General features: G+C 23.3%; 6 protein-coding genes across 6 annotated transcripts; 4 read left to right on the top strand and 2 right to left on the bottom strand.

Moving 5' to 3' along the window:
- Nucleotides 1–428: 428 nt before the first annotated feature.
- On the top strand, nt 429–2,128 carry PY17X_0416200 (zinc finger protein, putative; the record flags this gene model as incomplete). Its single annotated transcript, XM_721410.2, has 3 exons — nt 429–858; nt 1,270–1,449; nt 1,629–2,128. 3 exons carry the CDS (start codon nt 429–431, stop codon nt 2,126–2,128), a joined length of 1,110 nt encoding a protein of 369 aa, XP_726503.2.
- A 1,267-nt stretch (nt 2,129–3,395) lies between these two features.
- Nucleotides 3,396–6,800, top strand: PY17X_0416300 (conserved Plasmodium protein, unknown function; the record flags this gene model as incomplete). The annotated part of the gene is made up of 2 exons (XM_721408.2): nt 3,396–6,567; nt 6,712–6,800. 2 exons carry the CDS (start codon nt 3,396–3,398, stop codon nt 6,798–6,800), a joined length of 3,261 nt encoding a protein of 1,086 aa, XP_726501.2.
- A 51-nt stretch (nt 6,801–6,851) lies between these two features.
- On the bottom strand, nt 6,852–7,667 carry PY17X_0416400 (uncharacterized protein; the record flags this gene model as incomplete). Its single annotated transcript, XM_721407.2, has 1 exon — nt 6,852–7,667. The coding sequence occupies one exon, from the start codon at nt 7,665–7,667 to the stop codon at nt 6,852–6,854; it is 816 nt and encodes a 271-aa protein (XP_726500.2).
- Nucleotides 7,668–9,051: 1,384 nt separating this feature from the next.
- Nucleotides 9,052–10,135, top strand: PY17X_0416500 (conserved Plasmodium protein, unknown function; the record flags this gene model as incomplete). Its single annotated transcript, XM_022955108.1, has 2 exons — nt 9,052–9,378; nt 9,611–10,135. The coding sequence occupies 2 exons, from the start codon at nt 9,052–9,054 to the stop codon at nt 10,133–10,135; spliced, it is 852 nt and encodes a 283-aa protein (XP_022811579.1).
- Nucleotides 10,136–10,372: 237 nt separating this feature from the next.
- On the bottom strand, nt 10,373–11,368 carry PY17X_0416600 (microneme associated antigen, putative; the record flags this gene model as incomplete). The annotated part of the gene is made up of 1 exon (XM_726372.1): nt 10,373–11,368. One exon carries the CDS (start codon nt 11,366–11,368, stop codon nt 10,373–10,375), a length of 996 nt encoding a protein of 331 aa, XP_731465.1.
- A 1,396-nt stretch (nt 11,369–12,764) lies between these two features.
- PY17X_0416700 (mitochondrial ribosomal protein L27 precursor, putative) lies at nt 12,765–13,673 on the top strand (the record flags this gene model as incomplete). The annotated part of the gene is made up of 1 exon (XM_726371.1): nt 12,765–13,673. The coding sequence occupies one exon, from the start codon at nt 12,765–12,767 to the stop codon at nt 13,671–13,673; it is 909 nt and encodes a 302-aa protein (XP_731464.1).
- Nucleotides 13,674–13,916: the final 243 nt, after the last annotated feature.

The raw sequence follows: 13,916 nt of genomic DNA on the forward strand, positions 1-13,916 counted from the left end.
TTTTAAATGGCATACATAGAAAAAAATAAAAATAAATAAAAAAAAAATAAAATTTTTTTTTTTTTTTGAAATTTGCTTAAAAACGTTTATGAATATATTTCCAAACTTATAGGATACATTTCCTTTAGGTTTCCTAATTCCCCTTTCATATAAATGTCCACATATTTTACATGTGCATAATATATGTAAAAAATTATTAATTATTAATATTATATGTATATATAACTATAGATATTGTCAATTATAAATATTCGTAATTTTGCATATAATTTTATTTATTAATTTTTTTATTTTTTAATATTTTCAAGTTTTATTTTTTTCAAAATATATACACATATATATATATAGGAGAAAAAGATACACACATATATTACATACTTGTGTATGCTCAAACTTTTAGCTCGATATTTGTATTTTTAATTATGAAAATGGATAAAAACATGAAAGAAAATAAAATAGAAAGATATCATAATCACAACAAAAATAAAACAAAAAGGTGGATTGATTTACCAGAAAATCGAGATATATTATCTAATTCTGTTAATAAGTGTTTTATTAATATTCCCCAGGAAAAAAGTAAATTCAAATTAAGAAGAATGTACACAATAGATTCTGCTGATTTAGTTTATGGACCTAAATTATATGAACTTCCAAAAACCGACCAAATGAACAGTTCAGAAAATAAAAAATATTTTTCTAGCGAAAAAAAAAAAAAAAAGGATTGTAATTATGAGGCCAAGAATAAAACTCGTTGTCTTATGGATAAAAAATCAGAGCCAACAATAAATTCACCAATTGTACCTATGGAGAATAACGATGATAAGATTCCATCCTTCGGAACACAATTCCACGAAAAGGGTAATATACACAAAAAATTATTAACATCGTATTTTTTACCTAAATATTGGCATAATTATATGAACATGTAATGTTTTTTTTCACCTAAATATTGGCATATTATATGAACATGCAATATTTTTTTTCACCTAAATATTGGCATAATTATATGAACATGCAATATTTTTTTCACCTAAATATTGGGATAATTATATGAACATGCAATATTTTTTTCACCTAAATATTGGCATATTATATGAACATGCAATATTTTTTTTCACCTAAATATTGGCATAATTATATGAACATGCAATATTTTTTTCACCTAAATATTGGGATAATTATATGAACATGCAATATTTTTTTCACCTAAATATTGGGATAATTATATGAACATGCAATATTTTTTTTCACCTATTTTTTTTAATATAGGAACTTGCAACCCCTGCCGATATGAATGGACCAGAGGATGTCACATGGGCAAGTTTTGCAGATTTTGTCATCATTCTTCTCATGTTCCTATTGGAACTGCTCGAGTTGTTCCAGATCCCAAAACTTTAGCAACAACAAAAGTTAGGCCAGAGAATATTTTAACTAACCAAAAGATAGCAAGTATGAATAAATATAAATATTTCAATATAGTGTGGGTATCTATATTTGACATGCACATACATATGCATATGTATATGCATATATATATACATACATACATACATGCATACGTATATTTTTTCTATTATAAAAAAGTGATAAGATTAAAATTGTTAACATTTTTAATTACAACAATGTAGGTTACACTGAAACTTTAAATTCGCTAGTTGAACCCAAACCCCCAAGCAATTCACATAACGACAGAACAAAAACAAACAATAATTATCAATTAATTGAGCATGTCACAAAATTCGACTGTAATAATGTTATCATTTGCCAAGATGACGGTTCACAAAATAATTATCCTTTTTCAAAAAAGTTACAAAATATTCCAAAGTTGTCAAATAATCCTAATAAAAAGAAAAATTATAAAAATAATAATTATTATGTTGGGCCATATAATTTAAATAATATGGATCCTTTATATATTCCATATATAAATTTCGCAAATCATATGAATGATTATGATCAAAGTATTTATAATTATTTTTTAATTAACCCATATTTTTATTCTACATTCAAAAATTATATATTACCTAATACATTAGTAAATACCATCCCCCAAAATAATATGATTAAGACCATTAAACATATGAACCCTATTATGGGAAATTATGTTATTCAATCTATTACATCTTGATAAGGAATAAGAATTATTTTAACTTAATAATTCAAGCCTCTTTAGTTTTATATTTAATAAATAGTTATGAATTTATTTTAGATGGTTTTTTTTTTTTTTTTTTTTTAAATTGAATATCAAGCCATCTAATTATATGCATATACATGTTCCCTATTTGATTTCGTTTTGTCTTATGCATACATTTCATTTTTCCATTTTTGCAATTTGATTATGTACCCATTGATATGTATATGTATATGTATGTATGTATGTATATAGAAAGAGAAGAAAATATGCCCCAATTGTTAATTGAGGTATTTTTTTTTCTATAAATTGTTCGAATATATTGTATTTTTCTTTTTGCTCATTTTCTTGTATTATTTATACTGATTGTGTATTTCCTGTAATGAAGTGTTACACATGTATATTTACAAGATTAAATTGGTGAATACATAATTTTTATTTGCTAAGAGGCTATTATTATTATTATTTTATATTTTAAATGTAGCAAAATTGCTAATATGTACTTATATACATAAAGGTAATTTATGTGTGTATAATGTATAGATAAAGTGTTTAGACTTGATTTAAAATTCACTTTTTCATTACAAATAATATGAACTGTTAATATTTATTAAAAAATAGCATGTTAAAAACATGAATTGTTCATACATTTAAGGTGAAAAAAAAATACAATAATAAATATTTTTGCAATGCAATATGGACTGGGTTAATATCTACATAATCCATAAATCGCACATTCCCATATTCACATTTACTTTTCTACGTTTTTTGACAAAATGAAGGTGGATTGAAAAAAATATCTCGTATATTGTTGCATGTACAGGTGTATGTACATGTTTTTTTTAAAACGGGAAAACATAGGGTATAATATATGTGTGTGCATTTTGGGGAAGTAAAATTTGATTACAATCTTATAATTTATATCTTATAATTTATAGTCTTATAATTTATAGTCTTACAATTTATAGTCTTACAATCTTACAATTTATAGTCTTACAATCTTACAATTTATAGTCTTACAATCTTACAATTTATAGTCTTACAATCTTACAATTTATAGTCTTAAAAATTGGTGTGGAGTTTGTGTGTGTGTTTTTATTTATTGCTGTCAGAGCATGGGCACTTTGAAAGATCAGCAAAAACGTAAAAAAAAAACGTAAAAAATATAAACAATAATGTAGAGATATATTGACACAATTCTGTGTGAAGAATAAATGTATATATATATATTTAAACAGATTGGAAAACCAGTTTGATGAACAAAATGAAAAAAGGAGAAGAATTTTTAAAAAATGAAATTGAGAAAGAGTCGATTGCATTATTTAAGAAAAATTTATTAAAGGAAAGTTATAAGTGGTTTAAAGATACAGATTATTTTGTAAAAATAAAAAATGATAATAATTATAATAATATAGAAAATAAGACAGAAACTAAAAATATAGTAACTGGGCGTGTACAGTTAGGATGGGGTGGAACATTTTTTTTATTATGTTGTGTTGTAGTTATATGTGATAATTCAGGATGGCAATCTTGTAACCATTACAATAATAATATATTTTATTCACCAGAATCTTTAACATTAGTATATTCTTTTCTTTATGCAATATATGCATTTCCTTTATTTATTTTTCATCAATGTTTAGGTTTAGTATCACAAGGCAATTACGTAAAGTCATGTAGAATGCTTTCACCACATATGGGAATATTAACTATATTTTCTTTATTTGGAACTATAACGTTTTGTGCAAAAGAAATATGTAATTTTTCTGCTGAGCTTTTACAAAATATTATAAGATTATATAATATATCAAATGAAGCAAAATATGGTATGACAAAAGTTTTTGTTGATTTAACAAATCCAGGAAAAGGATGTGCATCTGATCCTAATAATATTTATATGGAATCAATAAATTATTGTATATCATATAATGATAAGGTTATAGTAAATTTTTATGAAAATTTATGGTTTATAGGAAATAAAGGAAATTATATTTATCTAATTTTGATATCTACCTTATTTATATTATTTTGTTATTTTATTTTATTAAGAGAAAATATTCGGGTTTTTAAATTTTTTATTTTTGTTATCATAATTAATTGGATTACTACCAAATCAGTAGTTACTATGAATACATTTTTTTTTTATATACCTCAATCGAAGAAAATATATGAAGAGATTGTTTCAATATTTAAAGAGATTGGTTTTCTTAAATTAACAATTTTTTTATATGGTACATTAGCAAGAAGTTCATCTATATTTATTTTAAGCACATTTGCTTCTTATTTTCATACTAACACTAATATAATGACAATAAATTTATACACATTTGGTTTTTATATGTTAAATATGTATTTTTATTTAAAAAATGAAGCACATGAATATTTTTTATATAATAAGGGGTTGGGTAGTGGAGGAAAATTTAATTTTATGAAGTGTAATACATATATAAATATGTTACAAGAATTAAAAGATAATAATGGAAATATTTATAATTCTGGTTCAGGTAGTTCTATGTATTCTGTTTGGCAAAAATTATGTCTATTTTTTAGTTCATATTCTTTTCTTTTTTCTACAGTATTTATTGTGTTAATGCAATTGTTGGGACCTTTTAACATTTTAACTGAAATAGCTGAAAATTATAAATATAATTTATTAAATACAGGAAAAAAAATTTATACATATAAATCGTTAGTTAAAATATATGAAAAATCTGATTTTAAAAATATATCAAATAGTAATAGGTCTTATACATCCTCTTATTATTCAAAAAAAAAAAGTGTAAAATCAACTAGCGATTATGAAATAGCTAGCCAAAAAAAAAAAAAAAAAAATATATTTAAAAATTTGAATTATTTTACAAGTAAACCAGCAAAAACAATGACAACTAAAAATACAGAATCAAATATAACAGGAAACGAAAAAAAAGAAAAAAAAGAAAAAAAAGAAAAAAAAGAAAAAAAAGAGAATTTTATTTTTAACACAGAAGAAGAAGGTGGATATCAAACAGCCGATTGTGCATTTTCAACTAATAAAAATGTGAATTTAAAAAATAAAAAAGAAAAAAAAGGGAGTAAAACAGATTTTTATAATGCCCCCCAAAGTGGTAATTTATTCGGCGATAATAATAACAACAATAAAAACAATAATAAAAATAGTAATAATAAAAACAATAATAATAGTAATAGCAATAATAATAATAGTAATAGTAATACCAATTTGAAGAGTAGCTTTTCAAAAAAAAGAGAAACAAATTCAAGTGAATATTATTGCAATGGAAAAGAAAACCAAAATATTGAAGGATCTATAAAAGATGATAATAATAAAAAAAAAGAAAAAAATATATTATATTTAAAAAATGAAAGTAGTAGTGATATAAATTCATATATTGTTTCTACAAGTACATCTACAAGTAATAGAGAAAGCTCATATTGTGACTGGACAGATTCAGATATGAGTTTTGGGTTCATGAGAAATGAAAAGAAAGATATAAACGATTTTGGAATGGATAAAAATAAAGATGATAATATTGGAAAAGGAGAAAAATATAATGGTGATGATAAAAAGAGAAGTGAAAATATGAATAGGAATATGAATGAAGGATATGTAGTAGAAAATAAAGAAAATGGAATATATATTTGTAGAGGAAATTTTATTATTAGAATTAAAAATTTTATTTCTAAAATTTATAATATATTATTAAAAAAATATGGTATTTTTGTTTTATTTATTTTTATATATATATTTACAATAATACATATAGTCGATTTTAGAAGAAATGACAATATTGTTAGTGAAATAATTTTATATAATTTATATAGAAGCTATCTTATATTTATTATTGCAGCACAGATAATATATGCATCATGGTTATTTGGAATGAAAATGCAAATGATACAATGTGGTGTTATATCATGTTTATTAAATTTTACAACATGGATTATTATACTTCCTTTATTATTTATAATTTATTCAGAAAAACGTAATATGATTAGATTAATAATAATAGGTATTGTTTTAAATGTAATTACAATAATTATTTCTTATATTGAAATAATTAAAAAAATAAAAATTCAAGAAAAATTATGTACAAGTCATAAAAATAAACATGATGAAATGTTACAAAAATTTAATAAAATTATTATTTTAAAAAAATGTTTATATTGGTTATATATTGGTAATTTAGAAATTTTGAGAAAAAATTTGAATATAGCAATGTCTGGAAATGAAAAAAAATATATTCCTTTTTTTTGGGTTATTTTTTTTAAGTATATAAATTCGTCTATGCTTATTGTTATAATTATATATAATACACGGGAATATTTTTTTAATATGAAGGACATATTTAAAGCAACTTTTAGTTTGAAAATTGAGTTATTTTCCATTTTCATGATTTTCTTTGGATCTTTTTGTGCTTTGGTCAGGAACGTTTTCAAGGGTGAGTTAAAAACGGTGGATGTGACCGTCATTATAAATTTGTTTTTCCTCATTTTTTTTCCTCATTTTTTTTCCTCATTTTTTTTCCTTATTTTTTTTGTTTTTTTTTTCCTCATTTTTTTTGTTTTTTTTTGTTTTTTTTCAGACCACTATATGCCACAAAACATCGTGATCCCGTCAGTGCCTCTGGGTGTACATGAAAAGGAAAAGAAGAAATATATTTTTCCAAATTAAATTATATAATATTTTATGGTAATTTTTTTGTAAAAATTAAGTTTTGGATGATCACATTAGGTCTTCTAAATTATCATAATCATCTTCTTCTTGCTCTTCATTATTTTTTTTTGTATTTATATTATTTGTGTTATATTTTTCATTTATATTATACTTTTCGTTTGTGTTATACTTTTCGTTTGTTGGTATGTTAAAATTAAATTTAAATGGCATAGATGTAAAATTCCAATTATCAGGAATATTTATTTTGTTATTTATGAAAGATGGATTAATTTTGTTGTTAATGTTAGTTGGTATGTTTTCGCTAGCGGGTTTGTTTATTGCATTATGCTTTCCAAGGAAGGGGCTATTCTGTTTATTATTGAAACTGGTTGGAAAGTCTGCCGCATTTTTATTTGCAAAGTCGGGCACATCTAGATAACTGAGAGAATCATCTTTTACAATTTCGTTGGTATTTTCTTTATGAAAATTTGATTCATAATTTTGATCATGATCCTTTAAAAATTCATGTTTAAAATAAATATGATAATTATAGCTTTTCAAATTTAGATAACCTTTTTTGCAAAAATTATATGGACATATATATATATTATCATTTTGAAATATAAAATCAACATCATTTATTTCTGAATTGCATATTATACAACTTTGATTCTTTTGTAAAGATGTTTCATAACATTTTCCACAAACAATATGATAACATGGATTTATTCGAAGTTTTGTATTAAATGGTAAATTACATTCTGGGCAAAATATCAAATTTTTATTTGCATAAGAATTTATTTTATAATTTATATTTGCGTTTTTTCCTGAACTATTTAAAGCTCGGTTTCTATAATTGGCGGCGTTGGTTGGGAATGCATTCATCTTGTTTATTCGTTTGGTGACCTTTGTGAAAATGTTCAGAAAATTGTAGATGCGTTCAGAAAATGTTGGTAATATCTGGGCGTACAATCTTGTGTTAACTGCGGCAGTGGTCAGTTAACAGTAAAACAAATCCCATATTCCTCGATTTGTTTATTTTGCATTTTTGCATATTCTATCTTATTTGTTTATGTTTCTTACAATTTTATCATTGCCATGATTTCTTTTTTTCAAAAAAAAAAAAATAAAAAAAAATAAAAAAAAAAAAAAAAAAAAAAAAAAAAAAAAAAAAAAAAAAAATAAAAAAAAAAATAAAAAAAAAAATATAAAAATATAAAACAAAATAAAACTGTTTGATAAATTAACAAACAATATATTTTACAGTTTTTACAGTTTTTACAGTTTTTACGATTTTTACGATTTTTGAAGTGAAGTGCTGAAATAAAAGTAGGGTCACCCAAATGGCCTATTACTATTATGTTTTAGATTTGGAAAAATAAAAATAAAAATTATAAGTTATAAATTTATTATGAAATATGTTTTCCTATTTCCTTTGTTCCTATATATGGTCAAATAATCACCCAACATATTAAAGAGTTATTTTTTGTTCATAAAAAAAAGTATCGACTTAATAACAAATCTTTTGTATTTTCAGTATTTATTTTATATCTTATTTGTTATATCTTATTTGTTATATCTTATTTGTTATATCTTATTTGTTATAGGGTTGGAAAAATGTAAAAAAATGCATGCATAAAAAAGTCTAAGATTGTGAAAATGGCAAACAATTTGATCGGTACTTGGAATTGTTATTTTTTTTAAAAATATAGAAAAAACAAGAATAGGATGTGTGTATATATATGTAAATAACAATTTATGAACATCTTGAGATTGGACAAAATAAATAGGTTCATATGCATGCACAAATAAATAAAGTGCTATATTTAATCATTTGAGAATATTTTATTTTTTGATACTTTTATTTGTTTCTTCATCCTGTTTGGCAATCTTAACAATTTATATTGGGGGGGGTCTACCCAAGAGACCTAAAAAAATAAAAAAAATAAAAAAATAAAAAAAAAATCTGAAAAAATATAAAAAAAAAAATAAAAAAAAATCTGAAAAAATCTGAATGTGAAAAGATGTGAAAAAAATTCTAAAAAGTAAAATACGTGCCCTGTTCTTTTCCATTCCGACCAACAATATTTAATTCGTGTTGTCGTTATTTTTTTCGTTGTATAGTAAAAGAAATTTCCTAAAATTCACAAAGCATATATGTGCATTTAGTATTTTGTTTTGTAAAAGCTTTATATATATATAAACAAAATGGGTTAATTATTGAAACAAATAGAATACATTTTTAATATATTTATTTAAAGAAAAAAAAATGAAAATATTAAAGAATTTTGAAAGATTTATAATATTAGTTGTGTTATTTAATAAAAATAATAAATTTATAAATTGTAATAATGATGAAGATAATAAAGACACTAACATATATATCTCTAAATGTGATAAATTTCCAAATTTTTTGGAAAAAAACTCGAACATTATTGAAGGATCTGAAAACTTGACATATGAAGATGTACAAAAGAAAATTTTTGACATAGATTTAAACACTCTCCATGTTTCTCTTATTAAAAATTTGCAAATTAGCAAACTTAAAAGTATTATTGATGTCAAAACTGCGATTTTCAACTGCCTCATCAAAACGGTCCTTCCCCACACCTGCCCATTGTGTTGCATCTGCCCATTGTGTTACATCTGCCCATTGTGTTGCATCTGCCCATTGTGTTGCATCTGCCCATTGTGTTGCATCTGCCCATTGTGTTGCATCTGCCCATTTTGTTACATCTGCCCATTTTGTTACATCTGCCCATTTTGTTGCATCTGCTACATCGCCACTTCTCTTCATTTTTCTACTTCGACACTTCGCTACTTGGCAGATTACACAGATGGCGAAGGCCTTGCCCGGAATCTTGGAAGAGATATTTGCACATAACGAATTTTGTGGGTCTATTGAAAAAACATTTTCTTTTTTATTTGAAATAGATGAGACATATGAATTTATGATTAAAAAATGTTTTGATTTAACAAAAACAGCAATTCTATATAATTATTTTTATTCATATATCCAAGATATTGATGATGTAATAAATGTATATAGAAATGATCCATCTAAAATATTTTCAAAATTTGATTATATCATAATATGTTTAAATGAATTATATAGAAAAATAACTGAAAATTTTCATCCATATGTTAAAGATACAACAGTATTTAGCAATTTTATAAGTGAATTTAAAAATAAAAAAAATGAAAAAATAAAAGATAATATAAATTATATTGAAGAATTTATAAAATACTTTCGAGAAAATATTCATAACATAAATGTAATTGTTTTTTTTGAAGAAATTTATGGTTTTTATTCAGTTAATAATTTGTATGTATCATGTTTTTATGTCTTTTAATGTTTCCTTCTTCATATATTTAACTTATTTTATTTTTAATTTAAAAAACATATTTACAATTTTTACTTATTATTTAATCAAGTTTCAAAAGGGCGAGGAATCAAATCATGTATCGTTGATTGCTAATTCGTTTGTCGGCCTTTTTTATCGGCCTTTTTTATCGGCCTCTTTTATCTGCTTTTTTATCGGCCTTTTTTATCTGCTTTTTTATCGGCCTCTTTTATCGGGGGTGGTTCGCTACCGATTTCGAATTCCTACCATCTCCTCTATCGTTTTGACAGTTTTTAAAATAAAATTAGAATTTACTTTAGATTGGATTTCCGCTATTTTTAGTGCACGTTGCCAATGTTTGTGAGCAATATAAATTGAAATAAAAAAAGATGATACAATAAGCATTTGATTTATTTTACTGCTTAGTATTTTTTTTAATAAAAAATAAATAAGACCTTTTTTTTTTTTGTTATTATTATTATTATTATTATTGTTATTTTCAAGTTGAGTAAGAGAATTTGAAGCTACTTCAGTTTTATTATTTATTATTATATGTTGTGGTATTGCATTTGAATTATTTAAAATATGGCTAGTTAAAAATTGTTTCTGTAAATTTACATTCATAATTTGTAATTCTAATATATCATTTTTTAGATTTTTAAATTCATTATAAATTGTATTATCTTCTTTAAAAAATAATGATTCATTTTTATTATTATTTTTTATATGTTCATAATTCGATTGCTTATTTATTGCTTTATTATTTAAATTTAAATTATAGTTGTTAATTCTGTCTACGTTCCTTAAATGTGTATTCTTGCCACATTCATTCGTGCCGTAGCCATTCTTTCCATATCCACTCTTGCCATATTCACTCTTGCCATATTCACTATCATTGTGTCTATACGTGTGCATATTTTTTACACCCTTTTGATCTGGGCCATATTCGATATATTTGTTTGTTGCAAAATTGTTGTAATACGAATAAATGAGTTGCGAATTTAAATTTTTTTTTATTTTTTCTGCATTACCATAACTTAATATATTTGAGTCAGTTTCTTCCAGTGCCAAGTTTTGTGTACTTTTGTTTTTATCATTTCTACTTCTAAGATGGATATCATCTTTTAATTCTACAGATTCTGAATCTTTTCCTTTATATTGATTCGCATTTATTTTGCACAGATTGCCAAAAAGAGTTCCATTAAAAATGTTAAATTTTCCATTAAAAAAATGATCTTGCATGTTTCCTATTGATATCACTTAACAATTTGGAACTAAAACTTATCGATACTTCCTGCTTTCTGATATATCGAGTCGATGTTAAATGTATAGAAATTGAAAATTGCTGAACGAATAGATGCACAAAATAGAAGGGCTCGAAAAAAATGAAAAAATGATTAACTTATACAAACAAAATTATTTTTACAAAAAAATGATTAACAAATGTTCAGGTTTATTTTTACAAAAAAGTTTAGATTAGCTTAATTATTAAAGAGTGTGGAAAAAAAGGAACTAAAGGGGCACACTATTTATTTTATTTAAGAAAAAAAAATATTCATTATTTTTGTGGGTAAGTGAAGATATTTATTTAAATAGAAATAAAAAAACAAACAAATATGCGACTAAACAAATATGCGACTAAACAAATATGCGAAAAAACAAAACATATTATATCATATGCGCAATAATAAACATTGTCGTAAAGTTGTATAAAATATATATCGAACCAATACACAACGGTTACACATAATTAAGTTTTATTCTATACTGATATATATTGATTTTTTTTCTAAATAAATGAAAAAAAAAAAAAAAAAAAAAGGAAAAAAAAAGGAAAAAAAAGGAAAAAAAATATATACTATATCGTAAAAAAATAAAATAGAAAAAAAAAATTCTGAAACCTTTAAAACATAATTATGTATATATATGTATATGTATGTATATGTATGTATATGTATGTATATGTATGTATAATGGTATTTGTTAGGTACCTCTAAATAATAAGAAAAAGAGGGACATATATTTATGTAAATATGAATAGAATATAATTCAACACATTTAGTAGCATTTTAAAAAAAAGGGGGAAAAAGTTATTCCCTGTAAAATCGTACACAATATTATACAAGTATATATCTGAACACACGTGCCTATATATACTTAAGGTGCATACAAAGATACTAAGAATTATAGAGCATCTCTTGTTTGTTCATATGCTGTATATTATTAAATAAGAAAAAAAATATGTTGTAATTTTTTTCGTCATTTTTTTCGTCATTTTTTTCGACAATTTTTCCGTCATTTTTTCGTCATTTTTTCGTCATTTTTTTCGACAATTTTTCCGCCAATTTTTCCGCCAATTCTCTCTCCAGTAGTGCTTATTTTATAAACATGAAGTAATTTTAAGTTTTGGGAGGTATTTATTTTTTTTTTTTTAAATTATATATTTTTTTTTTTTAAATTATATAGAAAGGTGAGTAAGGAAAACATATGTAAATATAAAATGGATGTTATTTAAAAGGGGAAATAATAAAAATAAAATGCAAAAAGTGGAAATATCAGAAAATATGATTATATACTTGTATGTGATATATGCAATTATATATATGTAGATATTAAGAATTGAATGAAATAGGTAAGTATGTTTTTTCCTAGGGAAATATTTAAACATTTTAACAATTTAACAAATTTTCCTTTTATAAAAATACAAAATGGGAATAAAATAAATTCAATAGTAACTTATTTTAACAATGGATTTGTCGTAAAATCTAGTTTAAGACAACACACGTTTTATTCCATAAATAATAATATTAGGGATATTAATAAGGAAGGAATAAAAAAAAATTTTATAAACAAAAAAAATATATGCACAAGCAATATATTATGTACAAATTTTGGAAAAAATATGAACATGTTAATAAATTGTTTACAAAATGTGAATTATAATATATGGAATTATAGTAATAATAATGGTACAAATTTTATAAAAATGTTTAAAAGAAATAAAATGGTTAAAACTAGTTCATATCGAAGAAAAAGTCGAAGTTCACCAAATGGGCAAGGCCAAAAAGCTAAAATTGGAATTAAAAGATTAAGTGGTGAATATGTACAGACAGGTCAATTATTAGTTAAGCAAAGAAAAATTATTGCATTTAATTATGAAAAAAAAACAAGAAAAAGAAATTTTAAATATTATCCAGGTGAAAATGTAAAAGTAGCAAAAAATACAAGTTTAATATCTTTAACAAATGGAAGAGTTAAATATACATTTCATGTTTTACAAAATATATTAATTGTTAATGTAATTCCAGAAGAGCTAGAAGAATTACATGAAGATGATTTATACAGATATAGAACAGAACATATCAAATCTTTTGAGGAAAATAGAAGTTTAATATATTTAAGAATGAAAAATATTGTTACATTTCCTAAATTTAAAAACACACAATATATTAAACCCCCAATTAAGCCACAATTTTTGACAAAATATGACATTTATGATAACCCAACTCTACAAGACGTTCCAATTTTGTACCACAAAAGGGATTAAAGCATAAGCTAGCCAATCATGCACACACACACACACACACACATGTATATATATATATACATGTATATACACACATATATATGCACATATATTTTTTTTTTTTTTTAAATATAATTAAGTTGTTTTTTTCCATAATAGTAGTGTGCAAATTTCAATGTTGTATTGGAAGGGGAAACATGCACAAAAGTGAGAATGAACAAAAGTGAGAATACGCAAAAGTGAGAATACACAAAAGTGAGAATA

This window comes from Plasmodium yoelii (genome assembly GCF_900002385.2).
Source record: "Plasmodium yoelii strain 17X genome assembly, chromosome: 4".
NCBI classification, from domain to species: Eukaryota; Apicomplexa; class Aconoidasida; order Haemosporida; family Plasmodiidae; genus Plasmodium; species Plasmodium yoelii.